The sequence below is a fragment of the Amblyomma americanum genome, chromosome 6, assembly GCF_052857255.1.
Source record: "Amblyomma americanum isolate KBUSLIRL-KWMA chromosome 6, ASM5285725v1, whole genome shotgun sequence".
NCBI lineage: Eukaryota > Metazoa > Arthropoda > Arachnida > Ixodida > Ixodidae > Amblyomma > Amblyomma americanum.
In genome coordinates, this window is record NC_135502.1 from 111,248,165 (window position 1) to 111,275,692 (window position 27,528).

General features: G+C 45.1%; 1 protein-coding gene across 1 annotated transcript; it reads left to right on the top strand.

Moving 5' to 3' along the window:
* The first annotated feature begins 1,389 nt into the window (after positions 1-1,389).
* Positions 1,390-25,692, top strand: LOC144094913 (aurora kinase A-B-like). The gene is made up of 8 exons (XM_077628776.1): positions 1,390-1,578; positions 3,250-3,367; positions 8,387-8,466; positions 10,017-10,155; positions 11,271-11,419; positions 22,063-22,294; positions 25,070-25,094; positions 25,497-25,692. Coding segments are annotated over exons 1-8 (825 nt in total). The 5' UTR covers positions 1,390-1,576; the 3' UTR covers positions 25,577-25,692.
* The last annotated feature ends 1,836 nt before the right edge of the window (positions 25,693-27,528 follow it).

Genomic DNA, 27,528 nt, shown 5'->3' on the forward strand with positions numbered 1-27,528 from the left:
CAGTTGTTACTCAGCTCAGATGCGACGTCATCACTTTGGTGCGACGTCATCCCTCTAAGTTTGCCGTCATCCCGTAACCCACTTTGGAGTGACGTCATTACCTTGACACGTGATTCATTTCTTAAGTGATCTTGTCAAGTGACCCACTAATTACTTTTACACATTAATACACCTGGAGTGACGTCATCGTGTAGACACATTTTGTTGGCACAACTGAGCCATATAATGTTTTCGCGTCAATAACTGTGTAGTACTACTACGGTCCTTCTAATCCCTTCCCGTCCCACCTCGCTTTTCCTCCTCGAGTCCCTGCTAATATTCTAGAGTCACTGGTTTTCCAGTGACTATAAAAAAAAACGCCTCGGTTGCTCAATTGTAAAGGCGCTTGTCTACTGAGCCGGAGTACCCGTGTTCGAATCCGGCCACGACGGCTGCGTTTCGATGGAGGCGAAACGCGAAAAAAAAAGGCTCCCATGTGCTGAGTGCTCCTATAATGCGCGGTGCTGCCCCCCACATTTATTTCTTATTCAGTATTTGTACATGCATAGCGTATATTACCCCCTACAGCTATCCTTTCTCACTATCACTCCACCCTTTCTTCTTCCTGTCCTCTCTCTGTCGTTTTATTCCCGCTAGCCGCAATTTAGGGGATTCAGGTTTCGATCGCAGATGCCGCGGCTAGCAACATCTTTTCCTTCCATCGTTATTTTATTAATAGCCACTAACAATAACAACAACCTATGTGGTGTGCAATGTCAGTGCACGTTAAAGATCTCCGGGTGGTCGAAATTATTCCGGAAACCTCCACTACGGCCCCTTTCTTCCTTTCTTCTTTCACTCCCTCCGTTTACCCTTCCCTTACGGTGAGGCTCAGGTGTCAGCCGAGATGCGAGACAGGTACTGAGCCATTTCCCTTCGCGAAAACCTGATTCTCTCTCTTGACATGCACATCGAAAAAACTCGACAACAAATTTGAAATCATTAGTGAATAACCCCAGTAGCACTTAGCAGCATAGAGTTATTAGCAGTTTGCACTACAAGCGCAAAAAAAAGTGAAGAAGTTTAGGTCACCCTGCAGGTCACCGATCATACTTGAAACAGCGCGAGGATGGGAGGACGAAACTCGTGGAGTTTTGTGTCCCATTCTTACTCTGTCTCAGTTAAGAAATGAATAAAACCGAAACTGCTGAAGTCGCACGCTAAAATGTGTAGATTATTTCCAAATATTTAATAACAATAAAAAGGTTCTTTTTTGTTGTTAACCTGTGTGCTACACTTAAAATTGGTTCGATTTACTCAAGACTCCGCTGATGAACGCGTACCCAAGCGGCGCCCTCATGCACTGCGCCACCCGTCCGCATGTCCGCGAATTTAATTTCCGCGGCGCGACAGTTGCGGTAGTTGCGGGCAGCAGTCAGCGTTCTGTGAAAACCTTAGAGGTTGTGGCACTGAACAGAGCTGAACACAGTCGCCGTGACACCTGCGTGTGTTGTGAGACTTTGAAGTTTGTTGCTGCGGCTGTCGAGGATTTGCCAAGGTCAATTTGATATTCTTTACGGTTGTCGGAAACATCGTCATGTGAGTATCGTTCACAGGACTTGTCGCGGTATTGCTTTTTCTTGGTCGTCTGACCATACCCAAATGGAACGTTTTTTCACAATCACTGCCGTGAACTACGTTACAATGATATATAACAGGCACAAAGAAAATTGTGTTTGCAGTTGCATGACACCACAGCTATGCCAAGTTATCAATAAACCGCAGTGGTCCCTGAGCTTGTTCGCCTGTCATGTTAAAGGGACACTGAGGAGAAATTGAAGTTGGCTTGTATCAATAGAATAGCAGCTTATGATCACAAAAATGCCACTCTTACTGAAAACAAAGCTCTTGTAATGTAGAAAATAGCAAGAACCAAAATACAGGTGTCGCCGCCACAGGCCAATCTCGCAAGTACAAGCGTGATGACTTCCTAGGACAAGAGGCGCCACCTTGGAGGAATTTTCCTTACTTCATGGAAGCCACGAATCTCTGAGGGTGGCAAAGAAAGGTTGCGCACCGCACCGCTAGCCGTCAGAAATCACGGAGTCTGCGCTTACGTCACGTATGACGTCACTCCGTTCTGTGACGTCATAAGAGTTCTCCGTGTCGTCATAAGAGTTCTCGAGTTTGAATCAGAGCGGCGGGAAAAACTTTCTCAACTTCGAATCCAAATTTATTTGAAATAAATGCACCTTTCGCGCCCTGACAAGCGGCAACAAAGCCATGAAATGCCGAAGTATCAGATTTTGCTAACAAAAAAAAAATGATAGAGTTCTCCCCAGTGTCCCTTTAATATTTAGGCCTTCTCTGTCACATTTTTTGTGCGCAGTGTTTCTGCGCCAGATTGTGCGTGCACCAGTGTTCAGTGCAGTGGCAGAGTGTTAAGGAAGGTGGCTGTGCAGGCTCTGGCTACTTGGACATGCTTGTCATCACTGAAATAGTAGTGCAAATGATGAAAAACAAACAAAACTGCAAGGCAGCGCTTTTCTCTGAATGGGGGGGGGGGGGGGGTATTTATGGTCTCTTGGAGTGACCCATCAATCAGTCTCGACTTTCTTTGTCAAAACAGTGAGGTCCAGCATAATTTTCGTCTGTAAAATTTCTGTATTTGTGGGAAGGGCCATCCGTTCCCATTGCCCCCACCTCTTTATAAATCCGAACATGGCTTGTCTTGCGGTCTTTTTCCTTCTGTTTGTCTCATCATTCACGCTGTCAATTCAGAATGTGTCACCAACTTGTCAGGAAGTCATTCCTGCTGATGCTTGACCAAACTACATATATTATAACGTGCAAGCAATGCGCTATTTCTTCGTGGAGCAAAAAATGTATAACTATCCAATAAGCACAAGTGTAAACAGAAGTAAACGGATACAGTAGTCTTGTACCCCTGTTTGCGCATGCCCTAATAGAAATTCGGAGGCTTGGCATGTGCATGCTAATAGTGGTCGAACCTGTAGTTTCTCGTGAAGACAGTATAGTTCTTCATTTCTGCTAGGACAGGCATCATTCACAAACAAAATAGTGTGCTTTGTTTGCTTGTGTTTGCATCTGCACATGTGATGGTTGATCTTTAATTGGAGCAGTGCAGTGTAGTGCTGTCATTGAAATTCCAGGGTAGTGGCATGTGTTTCTTGGTTGGTGTAATGCTCAGAATGTGGCATTACTGGAGTAGTACTTTCAGCCCTGTGTGTTCTTTTTCTTTACTTGCAGGTCTGTCAAGGAGTCTTGCCTCAAGGACTTTGAGATTGGCCGGCCACTGGGGAAGGGCAAGTTTGGCAACGTGTACCTCGCCCGAGAAAAGAAAACAAAATTCATTGTGGCTCTTAAGGTGGGTTGCAGGGTTCATAGTAAGTTTTTGCACCACTTCAGGACATATGACGAATATGGACACAAGAACACAATATGAAAAGAGAACTGAAGCGCAAATAGAAGCTGTCAGTTTGGTACAGCAATGGTGGCACAAGAACATATGAAAACTTGCACGTTTCTGGCGCAGTCAACCCTCCAGTTCAATGATGGCTTTTTCTAGTTACCTTGCTGTGTCTTCTTCCATTGCTCTTATTTATCATTTACTGGTCTCATTTAAATGGGCCCTGCAATGATTGCCATAGGCATATTCTAAAGCAACAAAGCTATATAGGTGGTTTTTGTGAATATTCCTGTCAAGTTTAAAAGCTCTCGGTGGACCCTATAATTTACAAATAATTCTTAAATATTAGTGCTCAGAATTGATTAGGGCAACACTTTGGCACCCATTCTTAGCTGCCCCTATCCACGTGAAATGGTGGGGAATCTGGGCGAGCCTTCCTGTTGGGTGTGTCGATGTGCTGTAGGTGGGATGGGGTGTAGCAAGGTGCAGTGCAGACCTGTTTTCTTTTTTTGTTTTGGCAGGCCGCCATGTATGGGTTGAAAGGGGGCATGATTTTTAATCTGATATCTTTAGTATTAAGCTCGCTAGCTTAAATATTTTTTTGGTGTGGTGATGAGTGATGGAATACCGATCGCTTGTGCACTTTTCGTAACCTCAGTAAATATCATTTCATGGTTCCTTTAAGGCATATGGCACTGTTTTCAAGAAGTAAGGACTCCTTGTGTCTGACTGCAGTGGATGGCACACCCATGACTGCAGGATGCTTGCTGATTTTTATGTACCATGTTACAGGTATTTCCCATCATGTATGTTGTCTACGAGGTGTTGTATACAAGCCTAGGTGTCTGGTACCGCAATGACCAGTTCCACATATATGAACATTAACTCCGTCCAACTGCTATCCGTGAACACTCGATCTAAACACTGAAACCAAAGTGAAAACAACTACTGGCACACCTCGATTGCATCTGGCCTAACTACGCAAATCAACTATCTTTTTTTTTTTTCATTTTGATGTTGTGCAAGGGCATTGGGCATAAAATATTGCACCCTCTGGCCTGCACTCAACAGCTGCTAAGTGCCACCTGTCTTCAGACTTTCAATAAAAATTTTATGTTCAATGTTGTGGAGATGACAAGCTGCGAGGTTTGATAATGACCCATGGAAGAGCGTTACAAAAGGCATACGGGCAGTAATGGAAAAGAAGTGGGACAGGTACTCGCTTTGGTGAATTTCTTCTTCATTCACAATGTTGAGTCTGCGCCTGCCTGTCCTCACATGCATGCATGGTCTCATGCTTGGTAAAAAAGATGAACCATGGAAGACATCAAGAACCTATTTAACAAACAGATAAGCCACTTCATCGTGAGTGATGAAATTGATGCCTATCTTGCATGCTGGACACGACCTCCTCCTCACCTTGAAGGTACACAGCATGGCAAATGAGACAACAGTGCCTGGCATCAAAATAAAAACAAACACCCCCGGTCCTGCACATAAATATTTTGCTCTTGAACACATTTATCGATGCTACAGTGTGTACTGTCTGATGTGACTGATGGCTCTGTCTCATCCGTCTCATCAGCGATTGGCGGCTGGGTTCTGTCAACGCGCACCACAATTTCGGCGTTACTCAGTCACGCACCCCGACTACTACTACCGAGCTGGCTGCTCTGAGAGTAGCATTTACTTACATTCTCCAACAACCGCCAGCAGCGTGGGTTATTTTCAGTGACTCCCGGGCTTGATTACAATCTATATAAGGTCATCAGTAAGCCTTCAAGAGCCAATCAGCGATGACTTAAACAGATTCCACTCGGAGGTCTGTGAGCTTGGCCACCGTGTTGTGTTGCAGTGGTTATCCGCTCACTGTGGGCCTTGCAAGCAACGATCACGCTGATGGTGCAGAGAGGTCGGCGCATGGCGACACCACCTTGCTCCTACCTATACCATTTTCTCGCAGTGATGGCGCGAGGCTTCTAACTACAAAATCTTGCAGATGCAACACTCTGTGTGGTGTGATCCGCAGCATCAATATAGACCCCTTCTTCATACTGACCCCACTTGTGACTTCCGCATGCCACGCAGTATTGCTAGACGTGATCAAAATTGCCTCCACCGAATTTGCCTGGACGTTACCTTCACTAAATCCTATTTACATACAACTGGTGCATCAAGTAGTTCAAGACCTGAGCTTTTAACCCCCTAGAAGACATGCTTTTTTCCAAAATTATCATTAAGCACCCATACTGCAATCTGTCTGCAAACCAACAAATGGTTTAAGACAAGCAGAGCTTGTCCAAAGGATTTATATGTTTGCAAACAGATTGCTGCATGAGTACTAAATGATCATTTCGGCACCAATTTCGTAAAAAAAAGTCTGATAGGGGGTTATGCATTCCTCAACGTGCAAACTTCAAACATGTATAAGTTGTATTGTACTTACAGCAGCATTACCCGTAGCTCCATAGGTAATTTATCATATCTTCTCCATGGGCAGATGTCTTGAAATGCATTTTGCTCTGCTAACTGGTAGGTGATAGCAGCCTTTCTTATCTCTGCTAAGGAACTATCTTTGGTCACATGGAAGCATTCAGAGTTAAAGGCAGTTCTGATTATATGATCACAGCCTCACAGGTTCTGACATTCAGTACAGAAATGTTCATAGATAGCGAAACTGCGGCTTTTTCTACATAAAGACTGTGCTGCGACTGCACATATTTTTTTTTGATGCTATGTGCAGGTTTGAAAAAAATAATTGATTTCTCAATCTTGTGTCAGTTTGAGAGATTGTAATGACTGAAAGCAAGCGGCACTTTTTATAACTTCAATTTATGCATGGTCACAGCTGTGCACAAACTAATGTAATGAAACACATATGTGTGCTGTTTGCCAAGTGGCACATTGAACAGTGCTGAGCAATGCGCAATTTTTTTGCAAATTAATCCCTGGTATTTAGAGCTAACAAATTTCTATGGTGCTTTGTTTTTTATTTTGGTCGAAGTTTCATGGTATGATGGAAGTGTATGCTTGACAGACATCTGAAATTGGTTTGAAAACCAAGCCACATGGAAATTGAAGGTAACGATTAAAAAGTGCCTATAACACTTTCGGCAGCTTTGAAGATGAGGTTTCAAAAGTGAAAGAAGTGATATATTCAGTGGTGCCATGGGGACTACAGTAAACAATTTTCAGTGGCTAGGATGATGTCTGCTATTCCCATGCTGACATTGCATGCAGAGAAAAGTCCTGCAGCATAACACTTCCATTGCCCCTCACTTGATCCTGGATTCAATCCAGACCCAGCAGCCATTCCCGTTTTAATGTAGGTGAAAAGGAAAAGGTGTTCGTTTGCTTTGGAAAGTCTGTGCACATTAGATCGCCATGTGGTCGAAATTTATTTGGACTTCTCCTCTACACCATCTCTCTCTCTTATTTTACTCCATCTTTCATACCTTCCCTCTTGGCATGGTTTTGATGCCCACTGAAAAGTCAGTGCGCCCTTTGCTTCTCTCAAAACCAATTTAAAAAAATTTTTTTTCTCGCTTTATTTTTGGCATACTTCCTGGCTACGTTTAACTGCAAAGCAAATATATCCCAGGTGCTAGGCTGTAGGGCACAGTATAGAGCATGTGCTAACTACAACCTGTAAGGCACAGTACAGAGCATGTGCTAACTACAACGGTGAACACTGTAAGAAAGGAATGAGCATTTTCAGCTGGCTGTGTAAGCCATGAGTGCATTGGTGCACTGTCTTGAAAGGACGATAATGCTGCATGACTAGGACAATCTCCTAGTAGAAAAGAAGCTGCATCTGCCCCAGCCTGACGCTAACATATGCCATGAGAGTGTAAGCTACTGATCACAAATTTTAAATTCACTAGAGCAAGTATGGTGGTTCTCGGAGCTTCGCCTGCTTGCAGGTCGAAAGTTGGCAGCGTCTGTGGTCCTACCTTACCTGAAGCAGCTTGTGATGTTGCGACCACCGGGACGCTTTGTACACAGCTGTGTGCTGCTGTGTCGCAGGCATGTACACAAACAGTTTGCTTTTTTTTTTAGTCCACATAGATAATTTATGGAAGGCTTCATCTGTAGTAGAAGTGCCCAGTGGCACCTAAAGAGTTTGGGCAACAGCTGTCTTTATTAAGTTAAATTTAAGCTTCACTTTCCTGTTTGCTATCCATTTGCAAGAGCTGTAGCTTGTACTTTTCTGAGGTTACAGTAGTCCCTGTTCTACCATTTACATGACCTCTCCACATTGTTGATTGCTGCTTGTAGGGTCTGTGATGTAGCTGTAGGCCAGCTTTGGCTTGGCAACTGAACGTACCTATTGCGGCATTCCTGTTGGTTTGTTACAACTCATTTAAGTCTCTGAAGTGGCTACTACGGTGCTACTCCTTATCTAGCCAGGACAAACTGCTGGCACATGTGTCTATTTCATTCTTATGTAATTACAAGCTGGTGTAGTAGTTGCCACTTGCCCTGCACCATCCAAAATGCCAGACGGCCTCAACGGTTCATGTCACGACGGACCAAATTTACAGCCAGAGGTGAAGTTATCTTACTTGCTACTTAGTTCGTTCAGTTCATTCCATTGTGTGCTCAAAGGCAATGGCCAACTCCCAGACAACAAAGAAGGGGCAGTGATAGCTGTGTACTCTTGTGCTCCCACTCCACTCGCATAAGCACGCCTTTTCCAGGCTCCACCTACATCGCATGACAAGTAGCAGGTTCTCAAGACCACCCTCTCTGGCATGCGCGTTTGTTACGACTCTGGCCTACCGGGTAGCTCCTTTAGCTAGCAGAAGAATGGGTGTTCAGGTCTCACTACATTAGAGTATTCACCACCAATGCAATGCAAAGCAAGAGCTGCTGGTAGCTGGCAGAGACCGCAACCTCTTTGTTATGACTTGCTCTGAAAACACACAAAGCCCACAAAGAGTCCCCGTGAAAGAACTGCGAAAAATGTCCACGCAGGTGATGTTTAAGTCACAGCTGCAGAAGAACAACGTGGAGCACCAGCTGCGGAGGGAGATCGAGATTCAGTCTCACCTCAGGTGAGGCTGCTGTTTCATATTGCACTGCATGGCACTTGATGCATGAAGGTTGTTGCACCGCTTGCTGCATTCAGAACAATAACTGAAACTGAACACAAGCAAGACAGCCGACACAGGCATCAACAGCTTGGAATGGCGGGAGTCAGGACCGATCATATTTCACAGAATGGAGAAACATGAATAGGTATTGAAGCATTAGATCTTGCTGGTGTTTAGTGGGTTTGTTGCTACAGAGTTTTGTAGCGATAGCTACATTACGGTAGCATTTCGAGCCTTCAGCGTGGCGGCACCGCCACACTGTCACGTGGTTGGTCAGGTGGTGCAGAGCAGGTGTCGGCGGAGTGGCGCCGTGGCTGACCACATGGTTCATCACATGGCTGATCACATGGTTTGTCACAGGGTTGGTCACATGACCAAGTTCCACTCGGCCAGCTGTAGGTATCGCGTCACTCCAGGTTTAACCAGAATTAAACCACCGCCAATTTTTATTTCCTTTCACTGCTGTTGAGAATAAATCATTTTTTTAGAACGGTAGCTCGGGGCTACAGAACATTGCTGTTCTAGAAGTATGTGTAACGCATTCAAGGTTTGTGAAAGCTGTCAAAGTAAAGCAAGGTGAACAATAGTATGTCACTAGCTTATTCCTAACGGCATTCTTGAGTGAGGTTCAGTTCTGAGTCTTCCTTCAGAAGCCGCCGTAGTGGCTCAGTGGTTATGGTGCTCGGCTGCTGACATGAAATGCACACGTTCGATCCCGGCCATGGCAGTCACCTTTCAATGGAGGCGAAATGCTAGAGGCCTGTGTATTGTGCGATGTCAGTGCATGTTAAAGGACGCCAAGTGGTTAAAAATACTGGAGCCCTTCATCACAACATCCCCCGTTGCCGGAGTCTTTTTGCGACATTAAACCCCGTGAAGCCGGAGTCTTCCTTCTGACGTCACGCCACACTTGTTTCCTGAGCTATTTTGGCATTGACTCCCACACACACGGGGGCATACATGCTTGCTGCTTTTGTGTTCAAAGAAGCGTTTGAATTTGGTGTCATGAGTTCTTTTGCGAGTGCATTGCTTAGTGGTATGGTCACCACACTCTAAACAGAAAGGAGTAAAAAGGGAGCATGCTAGAGGACAGCTTACTTCTTTTTTACTCCATACAGGAGTATTCGTGTTGAGAGTGCACTTGTGCTTTGAGTGCACAAAGATTCTTGTATTGTATGCCCTTGGGCATTTGCTATTTTTCGATGAACGCGTTTGGCCTTTTAATTTATTTGGTAAGTGTGGTGCTTTGTTTTTGAAAGGTATCTGAAATTTCCTCATTAGTATTACTCATTAGGCCAGTCATGGGAATGCCATGCTGTTCGCACCAAACTGCACCATTGTATTAAACCTGCTGCATGTTGCTGCAAATTGGAGTTTTTCTGTAAAATTGGTTCATTTCTACTCCCAAACTGAATTTAGCGCTTGGAATGGCCACACCCAGGTTCCCTAGCTGCAACTGTATGCTAGCTACAGAGGTAAACAACTGGTGGAAAATGGCGTCCCTGATGCAGGCACCCAAACATCCTGTGCTTGTACAACTGGTTCCACGATGAGACACGTGTCTACCTCATCCTGGAGTATGCGCCCCAGGGGGAGCTGTACCGCCACCTCACCAAAGCAAAGAGATTCACCGACCAGAGAGCTGCAACAGTAAGCACCCTGCCTGTTTCTGCACCACTGTGATGTCTTCTAGGTGATCCCAATGAGACAAAGTGCTGTTACACTGAACTGGTTTACTTGGAATACATACTTCCATACAGGCTCAGTATTGTTGTTCGCTGTCTGTTGTTTAATTTGCCTCTTGTTTCAGATTCGACGGTTTCGGGCTTGCCAGAGCTCAGCCTAGCTTGGTCGTTTGTATGGTGCCCTCTCTGTTTGGAGCTGTATGCTGCACCCACAACGAACGAGGCTCTGCTTTGTGTCAACCACTTGCACTGGCTTGCATCGCCACAGAGTGTTATCAGTTCTAAAAATTTAAATAGAAATTAGCTTTCCGACGGTGGTTGAGGCTTGACGTGGAAACGGCTATACGCAGAGATTTTGATTTACATTGGAGGCGACTGTGGTTCGAATTGTTCTTGAGCCCTTTATAGTCTCCTGTTGCATAGCTTGTGTATATTATCTGAGCTTGTGAACTGTGCGCCATAATTAGTTTCCATAGCCTTATTGTTGTGGACAACAGTCATAACTACGAGGGCAAATGAGCCCCAACTTCAATACTGACGGATGTCAAAAGTAGGAAGGGCGTGAGATCAGGGAGTGAATACAAAATGTAGGACCAGGGCAAAGGCCAGCCAGAAATGAAAATAGGCAGGGTGCGTTGCGTATTTGCCTCCTCATGCAAGCACATGCAACACCCTGCCTCATCTGTGGGAGATTCTTGGTTTCAACTGCACTGCCACCAGGCACCTGTCTGATGAGCACAGGCATACCTTGGCTTTGTGGCCACTTTCTGTGGAAAAGAATCACTTGAATAATGTGCACATGCTGCCTGTTTCTCTTCCAGTGTTTTGGCAGCAACTTTGCAAACAGTGCTTTTGCTAAATGTTAACAGGGAGCATGGTTTAGACAGCTCTTTGTGCATTGTTTTTCTTACACTGTAGTGTGTAGGGACTTTTTTAGGTACTCATCATGACCCTGATAGACTAGTCCATGCTGTGCAGTATGAGGTAAAAGCCACCACGACATACTTGGCGGGTGCTGTGCAAAACAGCGCAAGGTTGCCTTGCTCTTGAGGTTCTTAGGGGCCCGTTCCTCTTGTGCAGTACATCTACCAACTGTGCAACGCTCTCAAGGTCTGCCACAGCCAAAATGTCATCCACCGGGACATCAAGCCCGAAAACCTGCTCCTGGGAATCATTGGCGATGTCAAGATTGCAGACTTTGGCTGGTCCGTACACGCGCCCTCTTCTAAGTAAGTGTATCAACCAATTTTTTTTTTCTACTTGCAGTCTCTTTTCTTTGTACCTAGAGGGTCGGTAACGGTGAAGGAGACTCTATTCCAGCCTTGTTTTGTGTGAATCATTGCTTCTCCTGTTGTGCACCTGGCACAGCAGCGCAGTGGCCATAGCATTTGGCTTCTGAGCACACAAGCTCTTGGTTCATCTCCAACCATTGCTGCTCCATTTCAACAGATGCAAAGTGCAAAACCACCTTTGTAGTGAGTTGTGGTGCTCTCTAAAGAAATCCCAGTATTTGAAATCAATCTGGGGCCTTTTGCTCTACTATGTCATAGCAAATGGCAGTTTTTTGGCACGTAAAAGTTAAAACACATTAATCTACTTTCACGCCATGCTTCATCAGTAAGCTACGCAAGTGATGTCTCTAAATTTCAGTGTATTATGATAACCCAGTTGAACATCTTAATTACAAGATGGAAAATAAATGAGGCTGATTATGGAATAGGTTTTTAAAGCTGGGTTCAGGGTGTATGGTGATACTCTACTTTGCTGACAGCCACGCATGCCTATATTGCCACTAATCTTTTTACTCGTTATTTGTTTGTTCTTCAAATCTGGCAGCACATGGCTTTATCACTTAGTGATGCAAGACGTGACCAGATTCATCTGGATTGATCGCATCCAGGCAGAGCCAATTCTGCGTTGTTCCAAACTGTCGTGGTAACTTTGCGCGTCATATCTCCGAATGCGCTATCAGATTTAAATACAGCACGACCAAGAGCTGCGGGCACACCAACGACCACTGAGCATATTTGCTGCTTTCGCCACCGCCGAGTCATTCGGTTCATTGTGGGCACAGGTCAGCCCAATAACAGTTTCTTTTGGAAGCTTTCTTTTACTGTCTTCCTCACTGCCTGGGCTGCCTTCACCACTACATGACAATATCATGCATTGCATTTCCATCAAGAGCAACATTGTCTCGGAAGGTTCCTACGCATTCTTTGCTGGTACAAATGTGAAAATTTGGCATGGCACAGTGGTTATGGCGCTCGGCTACTGACCAAAGAGACACGGATTCGATCCTGACAGCAGCAGTCACATTTCAATAGAGGCGTAATGCTACATGCTCGTGTACTACCCTCCACTACGGTAGCTCGCAGCCAGAGTCTCTTCGGGCTGTTAAACCCCATAAAACCGTAAGGCTTGTTTAAAGCAGATGAATGATTGGGTGCAAAATTCTGTTGTCATAAATATGATTTATTTGAAGAATTTTATACAGTTGAAGAAAGTACGGTAGGAGATCAGCAGCAAAACAAAAAAATTTCAGGGTTTTAACGCAGCTAAAATGCGAAAGCATGTGTTTCGCCTGACTGGCTCATGGTTTTCCTTTGCTGGGTCGTTGGCACGTCTGGCAACAAAATTAGAACCGGGTAAATCTCTGATCGAGGTTAAGCTGATCTGATCTGTTCGCGCCGCAGATGGAAGTTGATGAAGACGAGGATGTGTGATGCACAGCGTGCGAGTGTGGTGCAGTTTAACAGGAGGCGTGATAGGCTGCGATGATAGCATAATGCTATCATGCACTGGTCAGCGAAGCTGATCTGTTCGTGGCGCCATGTGTTCGAATCCTAGTCGTGGCAATGTTCACTTTATAATTTATTTATTATTTTATGCTCTTGGCACCTACCTACGAACATAGCTAGATCTTGATCGGGGTTTACCCATCGGAAAATGGCTCGGGTTTAATTTGGTTCTACCTAATGAGACGAGCAAAAGACAGGCCTCCATCCCTCCGCAAAGTCAAGCCCCCAACAGCTCCGACTGAAGCGAGCGCGGCGAGGCGCTCGCTATATACGGCTAATCAAGTATTAATGTCATGTGGTACGGTGGAGGCTCGGCGCGGGCGAAGCTCGGCTTCAGCTGTGGCCAGTCACATGGTATGACATCAGGCATGTGGAGCCTGGCTGGAAAGTGGAGCTTTCGTTTCAATATGTGATGATTAGCCTTTTTCTCTAAAACTAGAATTTTGTTTAAATTAATGGTCAGCCACACAAGACTGTAATAACTTCTAGGCAAACAATGTGGGATATATTTGTTTATTTTGTGGAAGAAGAGTGCGGGGTTAGCGATATTGCTCCAGTTACGAAAGAGCTTCGGGTATACCGTAAAAACCGGAATATAGGTCGAACTTTTTTTCAAAAAACCATGGTGAAAAGTCGGTCTTACATACCGGTCATTGGCGTAAAAAATACGGAAGTCTTGCTACAATGGGTGGCTGAAGTCAACAGCCTCCATCACCATCGCCATCAGCAGCAGTGTCGCCATTTTGCGTTTCAGTAGATGCAAAGCGGTAGCCAACGGCAATTTACCGTCGCCTTCAAGAAAAACACGATAAGTACGAGGAAGCTCACGGGAACCTGGCGGCACAGCGCGAATTTGGAGTATCCGAAAAGAGCATTCAGTACTGGCGGAGGCAGAGGCTGCGTATTACAACTTGCAGCAACCAGAAGAAAACATCATTTCGTGGGCAGACCGTAGTGTATCGAGAATAGGAAGGAAACGTTGCGCTGCAAGCAAGATCGCTGCCCGTGACTGCGGAATGCATCCGCGTGAAAGCGGCAGAGATCGCGCATGCCTCTAGACTCACGAGGGCGCAATTCAAAGGCTCGCCATCCTGGTTGCGGCGATTCATGAAGAGGAGGGCTTTGCTCTACGGCGCCGTACTTGCCTGTGCCAGAAACAAACACGCGGGCCGATTGGTGCGCGATATTGTTAAAACATTTGCCAAGTGTACATACAAGCAGCATTTAAATGAAATTAAATACTGTCACCATTGTGCAACCTCTCGAGTCGCATTCGTTTCAAAGTAAGGATGTCTTTCGGTACTTTTCCCATTGAAAAAGATCTTTTTCATTTTTAGAATTGGTTAGTTAGGGGGTCGACCTATATTCCGGTCCGACTTATAGTTCGGTTTTTACGGTATATTCCTCGGCAAGTAAATCCCAGATTAAATAAGAGAACATAACTCCAAGAATGGTGTGCTGCTCAACAACTTTGATGTCCTATCTGCCGCCTTTAATTGGGCACTCTGTAGTGAATCCTTTATTTCAAGCTCAAAAAAGCATGGCTTTTGTTTTTGGGGGATTAAATCTTAGCTGATTTGATTGTGACGAATGACAGTCATTTTGTCATGGAGTATCCTCCTGTGTGTGCTGTGTTAGGAGAGCGGCAAGAGTTCTAGAATTACCCTTGCATGTAATGGCTTCCCTTCTTGGTGCATGCACAGATGCCAGCCGAGGCTGTGAGCTCTGCTAAGAGAACATTGTGTGAGCCTGTGATGTGAGCATTCACAACATCTCTGCCTGAAAGATGCTACAACAAAATTAGACCTGAAAGAGGGGCAACCGCTACCGGGCTTGCCGTATTTTTCAGTCTGCAAGTTGCACTGTGCATAAGTTGTGCCTCCTGCAAATGGCAGTTTTTCTCAAAAAGCCTCACACAAGTCTCACTAGCACCACAGCAGTGGCTGAGTGGTTGAGCATCCTGCTCACATCTGGGAGGTGCGAGGTTAGATCTCCCGTGCCGCCCTATACCCACCGGTGCTGCATTGGATACAAGCTTTCCCTTGGCCTGGTGCTCGGTTAGTAAGTGGTGAAATGCTTGAAAAAATGGGTCTTTGACCCCACATTGAGTAATCGAAAATACCCTGTGCCATGGCGCTTTTTGCCATAGATGCCCTTGCACCATAATAACCCATATTCATCAAGTCTCACTAGTGTATAATACACACCTGCTCATTCTGCGAGTGCTATAAACATACTGAGGATCCCTTCGTCGGAAAGTGTGATGAAGATACCTACTCTTGCGGCAGCTGCCATGTGCAGACGATCTTCGAGCACTGGCCAGGGTGCTTTCTTCCTATGGAGTGCTTTTTCTTTTTTTTTTAGCTTTGTCAGCTGGGGGTGCTCTTGCAGGTTTGCACCTGCAAGGTTTGAATTACGCCAGTCCTGGGTAATATTGCTCTCGTCAAACAGTCTCCCTGCTTCCCTGATCCCATTCTCCAGCACACATTCAATGGCAGAGAACTTGAATTTTGCTTCGTAACTCTTTCTCCTCTCAGGCGGCGTGAAAAGGAAATGGTGCAGTAACTGTCCTGCTTCATGTTGGACACCTCAGTTGCGCCATGAGGGAAGGAAGGTTGGAGTGAAAGAAGAGAAATGGGTGCTGCAGGGGAGTACTTCAGAATAATTTCGGGCCAGCTGGGAATCTTTAGTGTGCCCTCTGACATCGCACAGCACACGGGGCACCATTTGTGTTTCGCCTCCATCGAAACGTGGCCACCGCAGTTGGGTTCAAACACAGGTACTAAGGCTCGGTAGCTGAACGCCCTAACCCGTGGGCCACCGCAAGGTGCCATCACATTCAGTAAGAAAGAACAGTGAGTGAATGAGTGAGCAATTTGATGCCGAAAGGGTTAGGACGCCAGACTCTGAAACAATGTCCAGCAAGGCACTGAGCTTGCGCTTGGTGCCGTCACTGGAGGCCATCGTGTCTATGTCTAGATGTCGAGGGCAGAGGTGTAGTGGGCTGAGAGGCACTGGTTTCCTCTTCATGTTAGTTGCTGGTCATGCCAAAAGATGGCGTGTGGCAGTGCATGATTTTTCAAGGTATATGACTCACGGATGGAAAATTCAGAAAAAAAGCACGACTTACACACTCGAAAATAGAAAAATGTGGTATGTGCATGCACATTCTTGGTGCTGTACATGTGCAGTGCTTGGTAGGCAACAACATCCATTTAGCACAGTCTCTCCGGCAGATATATGCCATAGTGGCCCTGAAGATATTGGGATTCGATGCTAAATTGAAGGGTAAAGGTGAGTTGCTGCTCAGGGGCCTTTCACATCTTTTGCTGTGGCATGACAGTTGCACTGGTCAGTTGGTGACATGGAGGCCTCTCTGCTGCATGAACTGTAGCTAATTTACAGACTGTACAGCTCTGTTGAACTGCAGCAGTTTGCCATGTTTTGTTACAACACAGGCTGTAGTTTAACAGTAGTAGTTTAACAGTGCAGGTTGCTGGGCTGTAATCATTTGCTACGCGGCCTAATGCACTCCATGTTCAACATGCAATGACATAAATTTGGTGCAGCTGGCATGCGTGATAATGCTGGTCCAGTGAATCAGCTGCTATACAAAGGACATAAAAGTGTATGAGGTCGCCCAAAGGTCAACTCGGTTATAGTCAGATGGTCTGTATAGCCTTAATGGTATGCCTGATGGTGCCAGGTCTATGGACATTGTACTAAATCGTAAACTTCAAGCCAAGTGAGGATGAACAGTCAGCTAGTAGCCAGTCAACGATGCAACTCGTGCTAACCACCTCTGTGACCAAGCCCGCCAAGGAACTTGATTCTGTTGGGACAGCACTCACCGACACCCTGCACAGCCTGAAGTGCAGCTGTGCCATATTAATGCAAAGATGGGCTTCCAGCCATTCAGTGTTATGCATGGTATTGCAACCCTTCACTCCATGCGAGCAGCCGTTAACCAGGCTAGTCGGCAAGTGGGAAGGCATTGGAGCCCACTATACAGCAAGGTTGACTCATTGAGGGCCGGAAAACTTGCAATGATATGACCAGCTCTGGGAGCGGACTGCAGTTTGTGAGCCTAAAGATTTCACTCTGTTTGCAGGGCTGCACCAGTGCGACAACACACTTGTTTCCTATGTCAGTGTCTCTCTTCTAGAAAAAAACTAGACATCATAATTATTCGGAATTATTCGGAATTATTGGCAGCATCGCTTGGGTAACCTGGATAGCGGGGCTCACCAGAGTTGACGTCACACTCGCCTTGGGTAGAACCAGGTGAAAATGACCACAGAGGTGTTGATAAAATTCAAAAATTAATAGATTACTAGTTCATGCAGAGCTCAAATTTGACTCTTAATGCTCTGCTGTGAAGTCACAATTATTCATGGTGCTGTAATGTGGCACCACATCCAGATAGTGGCCGCTGTTGTTATGGTGAGTAATTAAGATTTTAAACCTGGTAAGGTTTTACAGCAGCCTGGCTTAAACTTCATTGACTTCACTGATATACATGTCATGCTGAAGAACTATGTCTGTTTATTCTCTAAGCACTGGTAAGAAAAAAAGATATTTCTGCAAACATTATATTTTAAAATGTTTGCACCGCTGAATGTTTGCGAATCCGCCTTCTTCGTCTCGGGCACGCATTCGGGGCAGTAAAATAAGCAGATGATAGTCATTTCATTGGCAGCTACATTTGCTCTAAGGGGTCTAAGGAAAAGCTTTATCAGTGGTTCTGCTAGAAAAACCATAAATGAGCAATCACTTATTGTTTTTGCAGGTCTTTAATAAATTCAACCATTGTTGCAGGCCAATGCTGCTGGAGGCTTTAGTAAACCATTTACTATAAGGTGTTTCTTTCGCTTTGATACAAAGAGTAGCCCAGAAAAGGAAAAAGTGGATATCTGCCCAAGTGCAGGCATCAAACCTGAAATCCTTGGCACGGCAGCCCAAGGCGTCTCGACCACTCGACGAAAACTTTGCATGCAGTGCATGTAAATATTTGCGACATGGGAGGCTGTTTCTACATCATACATGTTTTCTCTTCTTTTGGCCTTTTCAGGTGCCAACAGCTGCATAATTCATGTTTATTCTGCATAAAGCTTACTTGTTGGCCTTATTACAGGAACTCTCATTAGGTAAATTACAAAGCCATAACTTTTTATGATCGTGCCCTGTGAATTGATAGTCAATTCTGGTTATCTGAACGCATTTATTCACTCTGAAATGAGTATTTATAGCTACAACTTAAACTCACGAAAGTTGTTAGAAGGCAAACTACAGTTCAAGTTGCTGGCCGCCGTGGTGGCTCAGTGGTTATGGCACTCGGCTGCTGACCAGAAAGCCGCGGGTTCGATCCTGGCCACAGCGGTCGAATTTCGATTTAGGCGAAATTCTAGAGGCCCATGTACTGTGCGATGTTAGTGAACGTTAAAGAACCCCAGGTGATCGAAATTCCTGGAGCCCTTCACTATGGCGTCCCTTATAGCCTTAGTCGTTTTGGGACGTTAAACCTCCTTAAGCCTTAAGTTCAAGTTGCTTGTCATCTCACAAACGGGCCTAAGAGACGTTTTTTGTCCACCCCTTTGACAACCTGCCTTGCTAACCTCGGAGTAGTCGCCTTGTTCATGCAACACGTGTGGCCATACCTAGACATGTAGCAGCTTCGAACCGTAGTTCAGACGCTACGTGTTGAAACAGTTGGGTTTAGTGGGTTTTCGAAGGTTACCCTATTCTAATGAAGCTTGTACTGTAGGTTTTTCTCTTGTTCCTGATTACTTCCGTTAAGCTTGGCAGCCATGCGGCATTTCATTTCGTGGCAAATCGATTTTTAAAGTTTGTCATCTCCATAGCCTCGGTTCAGTTGTTATCTGTGGGAAACACTGCTTTTTCGACGTCTCAAACATTTTCAGCACATTCATACGTGCTCCTCTCTTATTTAACAAAATTCTGAGGCTTGTACTAGGTCGTCTTAAGCATTTTATCAAAACACTCGTCATTTCCAGTCACAACTGCAGTTATTCAGCACGCGTATGAGTGCTTTTCTTTTCTCGTCTCTGGCCACGGGCTGTGTTTCAATTTCGATTTGCTGTTTCCGCTGTTTTAAAAGTATTCCACTGTGTAGTTTCAAAAATGGTTTGTGGTGGCCTTCGAGAGCACTCGAAGGAATGTGATGTGGCTTCCAACTTAAAATGTTTGTGAAGACCCACCTGAGTTGCTTTTCAAAATTATGTTCGGGTAGTAACAAGGTGCTGGCTATTAGGGTATTGGAGAAAAAAATGTCTCACTGCCGTCGTCGCCTCCAGTAAATCTCTCATGCGCAGTTGTAGCACAGGAAACTCTATGCTAAATTGAATTTTCGCATGGCGTATATTGCGACCACTTGCCAGCAGCGACTGTGCCACGTGCTGGCAATCTGTGCATGTGAAGAGCCAGGACTGCAGCTGTGAAGTCATTTGTGTCACATTGAAATGGAACGCATACCGAGAAATTCTGTACTAGTGCATTTTTCGATGGGAAGTTCGTGAACTCAGTTTTTTCATATAGTAGGATTCCACTGTAATAATCAATACCGTATTTAAGTGCATAATTTGCGCACTTTTTATTCAGAAATTAGGGCTCTAAGAAGGGGGTGCGCAAATTAGGCATTGATTTCGCAAGCGCGACTTAAAAAACTCCACAAAGGTCATAACTCGCAATATAGGTATAGTGTATGTTGCTGCGTATATGTCACCACCCGGACCTGCACCCTACGCTGGTCGGCCCCCGAAAAAAGTTCACTCTAAATGAAAGGCCACGCGCACCCCCCCTCCCTCCCCCACCCCCTTGCAGGATGGCATGAAGGTGCATGCACGAAGCTGAGTAAGACGCTAAAACAGCGTCATCACTTGCGGCCCAGCGAATTGTTCGGTAGTTCCGGATTCCATAAGTTTGCTTTCGCAACTTCGTCCGGGAAAGCAACCGCGAATCAATTACCACACCACACAATTCTTTAACAGTACCGCACGAGCGTCGACCAAACCGCTTGTCGGCGCCTTATCACGGCGCGGAGCTGAGCAGCCAGGGAGAATAGCCACGTGCGCACAAGTTTGCCGACACAACGATTGTCGTCTATGGGCAAACTTGTGCGCACGCGGTTATTCTCGCTGGCTTCGCCGCTCCGCGCTCACAAGCAGTTTGAAACATGCCGTATAGTTGTGATATCCCATCGCAAGACACGACCGAACAGCCAAGCACAAGCTGTCAGAGCCACCAAGAAAAGCGTAGCCGGCAGTCGCATCAGCCAAACAAACAGCGGTGTTGGCTCTTCTATCAGCTGCCAATCCTCCCTGGAAGCGCTGCTGGCCGTATATCATTAGATCTCCCCTCTACAGGCTTGTATTTTTTGCTACATATTGACGTTTTCGCTATCGTCAAAAAAGATCCCCATTTGTTTTCTGTGGCAGTCTGAACTACACTATGCAAGCGATGGACAATCTTAAAAGATAATTTTACTATGCATGAAAAGAATGGACCATTTTGTCAACATTTCCATAACAGTACCTTACAATACTTCACAGTTGCCTCAAAATTAAAATTGATGTCCTAGAATTTTGGACTTGTTCGACGTCTGCAGGATCATGTGATTGGCGCTCCACAAGCAGCATTAACAGTGGTTTGGGGAAAACAGTTGCACAACTCTGCTCATAACCACAGAAGCTCTCACCAAATTTGAGAGGTGTGAGGAAAAGCAAACTTGTCGACAGGAGTCATTGAGGTGAAGCACCCAGCACACATTGTCAAGAGAGTTGCTGCAAATGTGGAAAGAACGTGGTGCAGGTTGTTGATAAAGAGAAGTCATTGAAAGAAGCCGCGAGGGGTAAGAAAGGGAAAAAGGACTGATGGGCAAAGAACTGGGGAGTGCAGAGCACGAAGAAACGAAGCAGAGGAAATGTCTGCCGCGTGAAAGGTCACGTTCATTAACATGCGGGAGGCTTCCCGCAGCATGTTGCAGATTCCTTATTTTTCATTCTTGGAATTTTAATCTTTCTGCTACAAGAAATTGGAGGCTTTAGCCATATATTTCTTCAGCATTTTTTTTTTTGTTTGCTGGCTATTATCAATCATTGATGCCACCAGTAGCTACAGGTGGCATCTATTCCTATGGCCAGCTTTTAACTCTCAAGGTTCAAAGGCCCCGTTCGACAAAAACCCCGGTGTCTGTGTCAGTGTGACTGTATCATCCTGACCTGGTAAAGAGGGTAGTGACACAGAAAAGTAGTTTTGCTGAAAACAGGTGGTCAAGCGAAATTGGTAATTAGGGTCACGAATTAGTATTACCAGTTAATATGGACAATGATGTGTAATAAAGCAGTTTGTTATAGCACCAAATGTGTCGATGTCTGTGAAGCAATCATAGGGACATTTTAATGCTATCAAGTCATAGTCGTAAGGTGAGCGCAAGTGTCCTCAAAGTATTTTTGTGTTGGCCATTGTGTAAGGCAGCATAGTGTCTTGATCATTATCGGCTGTTGTATTGAACCATAGCTTCGGGCCATGTTGGTAGCATTTTTCCACGGTGCAAGATTTATTCATTAGGTCTCCAAGGTTTCAAATAGTTCTGAAGGTGCACTGCTTAACCCAGAATTGAAGAGGAAATTCAGTTGACTGTTCCTAATGTTTTAAAATGTTGTAAACCGCATTGTCTACACAGAAGTTTCCCGCAGGGAAATATACATGGTGTGCTCATGTCAAAGTTTTGTATTTCAGTGCTTGCCCTCATTTCAGATGGTCGACATGTTTTTCCGCCATTTTCGTTAATATTGAGCATAGGAAGTAACAGTGCAGAACCCCCTTGTTTTTCTATCTACATTTCGCAAATAGCCTTCTGTCATTGCCACAGAATTGCAATGCCATCCTCTTTTCTTGTTCTGTTCCGAATGCCCTTCTGTTTGTGTGGTCTGGCCAATCGGCCAGTAAGACTTATCCTCTGGCAGCAGAAGCAAAGAGACTGCTTTAGCATCCTGTCATGCATTTAATTGCGGTTCATAGGCCTTTAATTGTGGTTCTTGCAACCCGGTCTGCAGGCGAGCGACCATGTGCGGCACACTGGACTACCTGCCACCAGAGATGATCGAGGGCACTGTGTACAATGAGAAGGTTGACCACTGGGCCCTGGGCATACTCATCTACGAGTTCCTGGTCGGCAAGCCGCCTTTCGAATCGGAGACCACGCAGGAGACGTACCAGCGCATTCGTAACGCAAGGGTCCAGTTTCCACCATACGTCAGCGCTGATGCCCGCGACATCATTGGAAAGGTGAGCACGGTTGCCTCTGAGCCAAGTGATGACTTGCACAGGGGACATCTAGTGCACTCCCGTGATGGCAGCGCTATGTGCTTGGGGAAACTGAACTGGCACATAACGATACCTAGCTGGGAAGTACGTCCTGGTGACATGCTGGAGACATGCTGCACTTGGACACTTGAAGTTTATGGGCTAATGCAGTGACCAAATCGACTCTGCTGTGTCGGTAAGGAGTTGGAAGGTTAATGTGCGTAAGGAGTGTAGACATAAAATTTTTGGTTGCCTATCTTCTTCTTTTTAAGAACACATAAGACATCGGTATGCATGGATCATCCCAGTGCATTCGGCAACAACCGCAAAATAATTTACAGTTGAGTTTCTTTTCTTATTTTGTTTTGGTTTCAGTTTTAACAGCCGAACTATGGCTGTCATGAAGGAGTTCAATATTGATCACCTGAGGCATGAAAAAACTGCGATATAATTTCCACTCTCTCATTTTAATTCATTGCAACGTTAAAGCCAGCCTGTCTCCAGAGCGGGAATCGCAAAGAAAGATGGAGCAGATATTATATCAGTGCTTTTATGCCTCATGTGACCTGTACTGACCTTTGACATCGCAGCCATCATTCCACTGTTGAAACCGAAGCATGATGTGACGAAATTCAGTTATTGTGTAGCAGTCACAGTCATAAGGGAATACCACATGTTACAGAGAATACCCACGTATGCTGTTGTGTTATGTATCCTTTCAAAGAATACCCTCAACCAGAATTTGGTGTCTTTTGCAGATTTCTACAACCTAGAAGGGGTGCCTCAGTTTATCTAATGTTGCGGCATTGGGGACGTTCGCTTATAGCTTGCCTACCTAAAATCGCGCTTGTTTTAAAGTTTGTCTGTAAATTCATGCTTGTTTACCCATGCTGCCAGCATCATGGGAGCCAAACATACCCGTTTCTTTTTTCAACTGTTAACATAGTAAATGAGAGACAATGAAAAAATCGCCATCTTGCATTTGTAAACAGGCAGCTTGAAAGTGGCTCGGCAGACGGCTTATATGCGCATTGTAGAGAATCTGAGACCAGTGACATCGACGATGAAGGCTGTTGTACAACTGGCAAGTGACAAAAATAGAAGCGTATTTTTTGCATATAGCACTACAGGTAAGCAAAACTTAGAAATTGTCATGGTGCTTGCTCACAAAACAAGCTAGAAAAGTTTGCCAGTCACGGCCGCCTCAGCTTTAACTGATGGAACTATGCCCTTTTGCATTTCTTCTGTCTGGTAATTTAATACCCATGTGCTTTCTAATTGTCCGCGTGCGCGCAAATGTGGGTGGCTGTGTGTGTGTGAGATCGCCTTTTTCCGTACGCCTAATGTCTCAGTTTAGTCTCCTTTAAACGTTTAAAATTCGCACAGTAGCATCAGAAATCCAGAAGGAAGTTTTTGTTTTTTGTTTTTTGGACTACATGTTCCTGGCTCATTCATCTGGGCGATGGCAATTTTATTGGCTTTTATGGCAAGCTGCAAGTTGTGACAGCACAAAGCTTTGCATTTGAAGACATTGAATGAGGAAAAGTACTGCAGGAGAAAAATAGCATTGCGCTGCACTCAGATGCGTGCAGTGCAACACCAGGCCTTCTCTTCATTTTTGGAACCATAAGTGCAGCCCTTTCTTGCCATCCTGTGATGCGTATTCTTGTACCTCGTGCGCAGGCCTCTAAGTTGAACCTGGGATGTCAAGAGTGAGCCATGTATACACGTTTTGTTGGACTCCGCAGCCGTGGGTTATTGGGGACGAAATATTAATGACCACTAGAGCCACATACACGCAAAAAAAATTTTGTTACTTGACTTGTTCTTGGACAGCATTGAAAGCTGGAATTGGAAGAAGATTGTGGTGGTCACTTGCACAAGCACCGACTGGACCTCTCAAAGAGCAACTCCGAGGGCTTCTCAAGGTTCCTATATTCACATAAAACAATTGCTGTAGGTTCCCCTCGTCACATGGGTCATTTCCACAAAGTTTAGCAGCAATGTGTCATTTCGTGTGATTTCCACGGGCAACACTATATTTGGGATGTCGCAGACATTGCCAACACATTGACTTATACTCGCTGCACAAAATTTTCGCACTTTGTGTCAGATCATCTGAGGCATTTTGTGCATGGGGTACCGTTCAATCACTGTTTCAGCCATTTAACCTGTGCACAATTTTTTTTCAGGAATGTTTGTGACGTCGTCATGGAGTCGAGGAGAGTGCAGTCTTTGGCCATATAGTATTGGTTTCGGTTTGCTGTTTTAAAATAGTTCCACTCGATATACTGATAAAATGCTTTGCTATGCTGGAGAAACGGGACTTCGAAGGATATGATGCAATTATGAACTCGGAATGTCCAAGTCTCTTAGAGATGCCTGCAACCCACTGGCTGAAAACAAATTGCCAGCTTACGCCACGCATGTGCAATTCGTGTTAGCCGCAAAAGCAGTCAACAGCTAAATGTGCACACCTGCTGCATCACATGAGCAGTTGGTGCCTTGCTGAAGCGGATTGTGCCAGTAGTGGGAACTGCAGTGGCCACATGCATTTGTTTCCCACCAGTTGTGTAGCGGACAAATTTTGGTATGCTTCCTAGAGGGCACCACATTTGAAAAAAAATGTGGACTCTAAATTATTCTGGGGATTCCATGATCCGCAAGCACTTCCCATGAATGAAACAGGTCTTATTCATTTGATCACGTGCGAGTGCCTGCGCTCAGCATAGTCTTCCTTTTTCTTTTTTTCAACAGTTGTTGAAGACACGGCCTGCCGACCGAATTTCCCTTCTTGTTGACAGCGCGTTTAGAGCACAGGGACAGAAGAAACACAGAGGACGATGTCACAGAGGACGACGTCACGTCACGTCAGCGCCTGTGACGTCGTCCTCTGTGTTTCTTCTGTCCCTGTGCTCTAAACGCGCTGTCAACAAGAATGGATCATTACCAACTAGCCCGACAATTTGTCCTATTCAAGTTCATTTCTAGTTCAGCGGGCTCTTTTTCCTCGTCACTCACCGATCCCTGCCATTTAGTACCCATTATTGCTGCAGCGACTTGCAGAGCGAGAATGTTCTCAGCGCCTGTGACGTCGTCCTCTGTGTTTCTTCTGTCCCTGTGCTCTAAACGCGCTGTCAACAAGAATGGATCATTACCAACTAGCCCGACAATTTGTCCTATTGAATTTCCCTTGATGAGGTACTGAGTCACCCCTGGGTGACCACAAATGCAGACACCACTGTAGAGTGCAAGACACTGTGAAGAAAGAATACGCCGGGAGCCCACCTGCACATAAATACTGTACATGCTGTGTGTGTATATTTTATCTGACAGCCCCATCAGAGCTGTGCTTTTTTAATAAATGCTTTTATTTCTGACCTTCCGGCTAAAGTTTGATGCTCAAAGTGATGGTTTAGCTGCGTGTTCACAGATGGAGCTGTTTCAAGCCATGAAGCTAGAAGGGTAGTTTCTTCCTGCATCTGGCTCCTGGTTGCCGTTGTTGCACCTTGGAATCACCTTGAAGGGCTCTAATCAACCTGTGGTCGATGGTTTTTATACTGTAGTAGTTCGGCATCATCCAGGGAAGCAAAATTTCTTATCCTTTCAAAGGATTTTCTTAATCCATTCATTCCACTTGTTGTTTCCATCAAAATTAAATGTTTTTCTGCCTAAATAGTATATCCATGTCTTAATTAAGATAATTTGTTAACTTCTGAACGCAAAATAATGGTGGTTTATTTTGCAGGGATGTGTAAAATTTCGTAAAATGTGTCATAATTGATGCAAATAGCACCATCAAATTCCCGTGATTTATCAAGTAAACATTTGGATGACCATGGAAGTTTTAATTTCTATTTTGAAGGTGCACGTAACACTTCAAAATGTGAAAGAAAATTGCTGTTTTTACTGGTGGCAAAATAAGTCTGCACGACAATGGTGACTGACATGCTACCCCTCTCACTGTTTTTTGAAATATTATTTGCAGCGTTCACTATATGGCATTAAAAGAACCACATTATTTACGACATGAAGGATGCAAAATTCACCTGAAACAAAGCAATCGCTTCTAAATGCGGCACACGTCACTGAAAAAGCTACAAGTCCCTTTGCACACGATTGTTAAGCAGATTCATTACACCACTATCACCAGCCTCTACAAGACGGCTTCTTTCACAAGCTGGGGCAGTAAGCATCTGCAAGCAAAATTTCAATGGTGCAAGAGCGGGTCAGTCGAAGAGTGCAGTAGCTAACATCTTTTTGATCTACAGACGGTGGAGACAACTTGAGAGAAATTCAAAGTTTTCACCCAGTGAATCCGTGTCACCAAGCTAAGGAAAAGCTTGTATACATTTATCACTGGTGGGTAGCTGGGAGCTCTAGGGATCAAGCTCCACACTTTCCATTTGAGGCAAATGCTGATACCACTGGGCCACTACAGGTGTCTGCATCCTGCAGCAGGGGCGTAGCCAGACCGGGGGGGGGGGGGGGGGGGGGGGGGGGGGGGGATGCTTTTGGTGTTTCAGCCCCCCCCCCCCCTCCCGAAATTTTTTCAAACTGTCCCGCACCGCTGACCAAAACAATGACCGGTTCTGGAAGTCATTCTGGATTTTGCCACCTACAGTGTCTTTTTCAGACTAGAGAAGTCATTTTGGCACGAACGTTGCTAACTCTGGTTTGATTTTGTGGAAACTCCCATGCACCTGGGGTCATGTAACGCAAGGGGCCCCATCCTAGCACAAACTTTCAAGGGCCTACCGATGGCTCGCTGTTGCGACTAAAATTTCGGTGCAATTACTCGCAATACATGACCGGTGACAGCTGCTGCTGCGCAGTACAATGGCACGAAGGACAGCGTCATCGAGATTTTTCCCTGGCCGTTGCATATGTACAAACATGTAAAGGTTCCTCAACGACAAACATTCATTAAAATATTTGTCCTCTACTTGCTAATTTCATGCCTTTACGTTTTTCATATCAGCGGCATGCACTGCTTTGCTGGTTTCAGACTGATATAGTTTTATACTTCGTGGGATATTTTCCTTCACTTATTAAATACGCAAAAACATGGAAGCATTGGTATCAGTTATGTCTGCCACGAGTGAACAATAAGGGATACATAGTTGGTTTGACTTGATTACAAGAAATAAAACTGACCAGGGGACAAGACACAGAAGAGAAGCAAACAGGACGAGCTCGTCCTGTTTCCTTCCCTG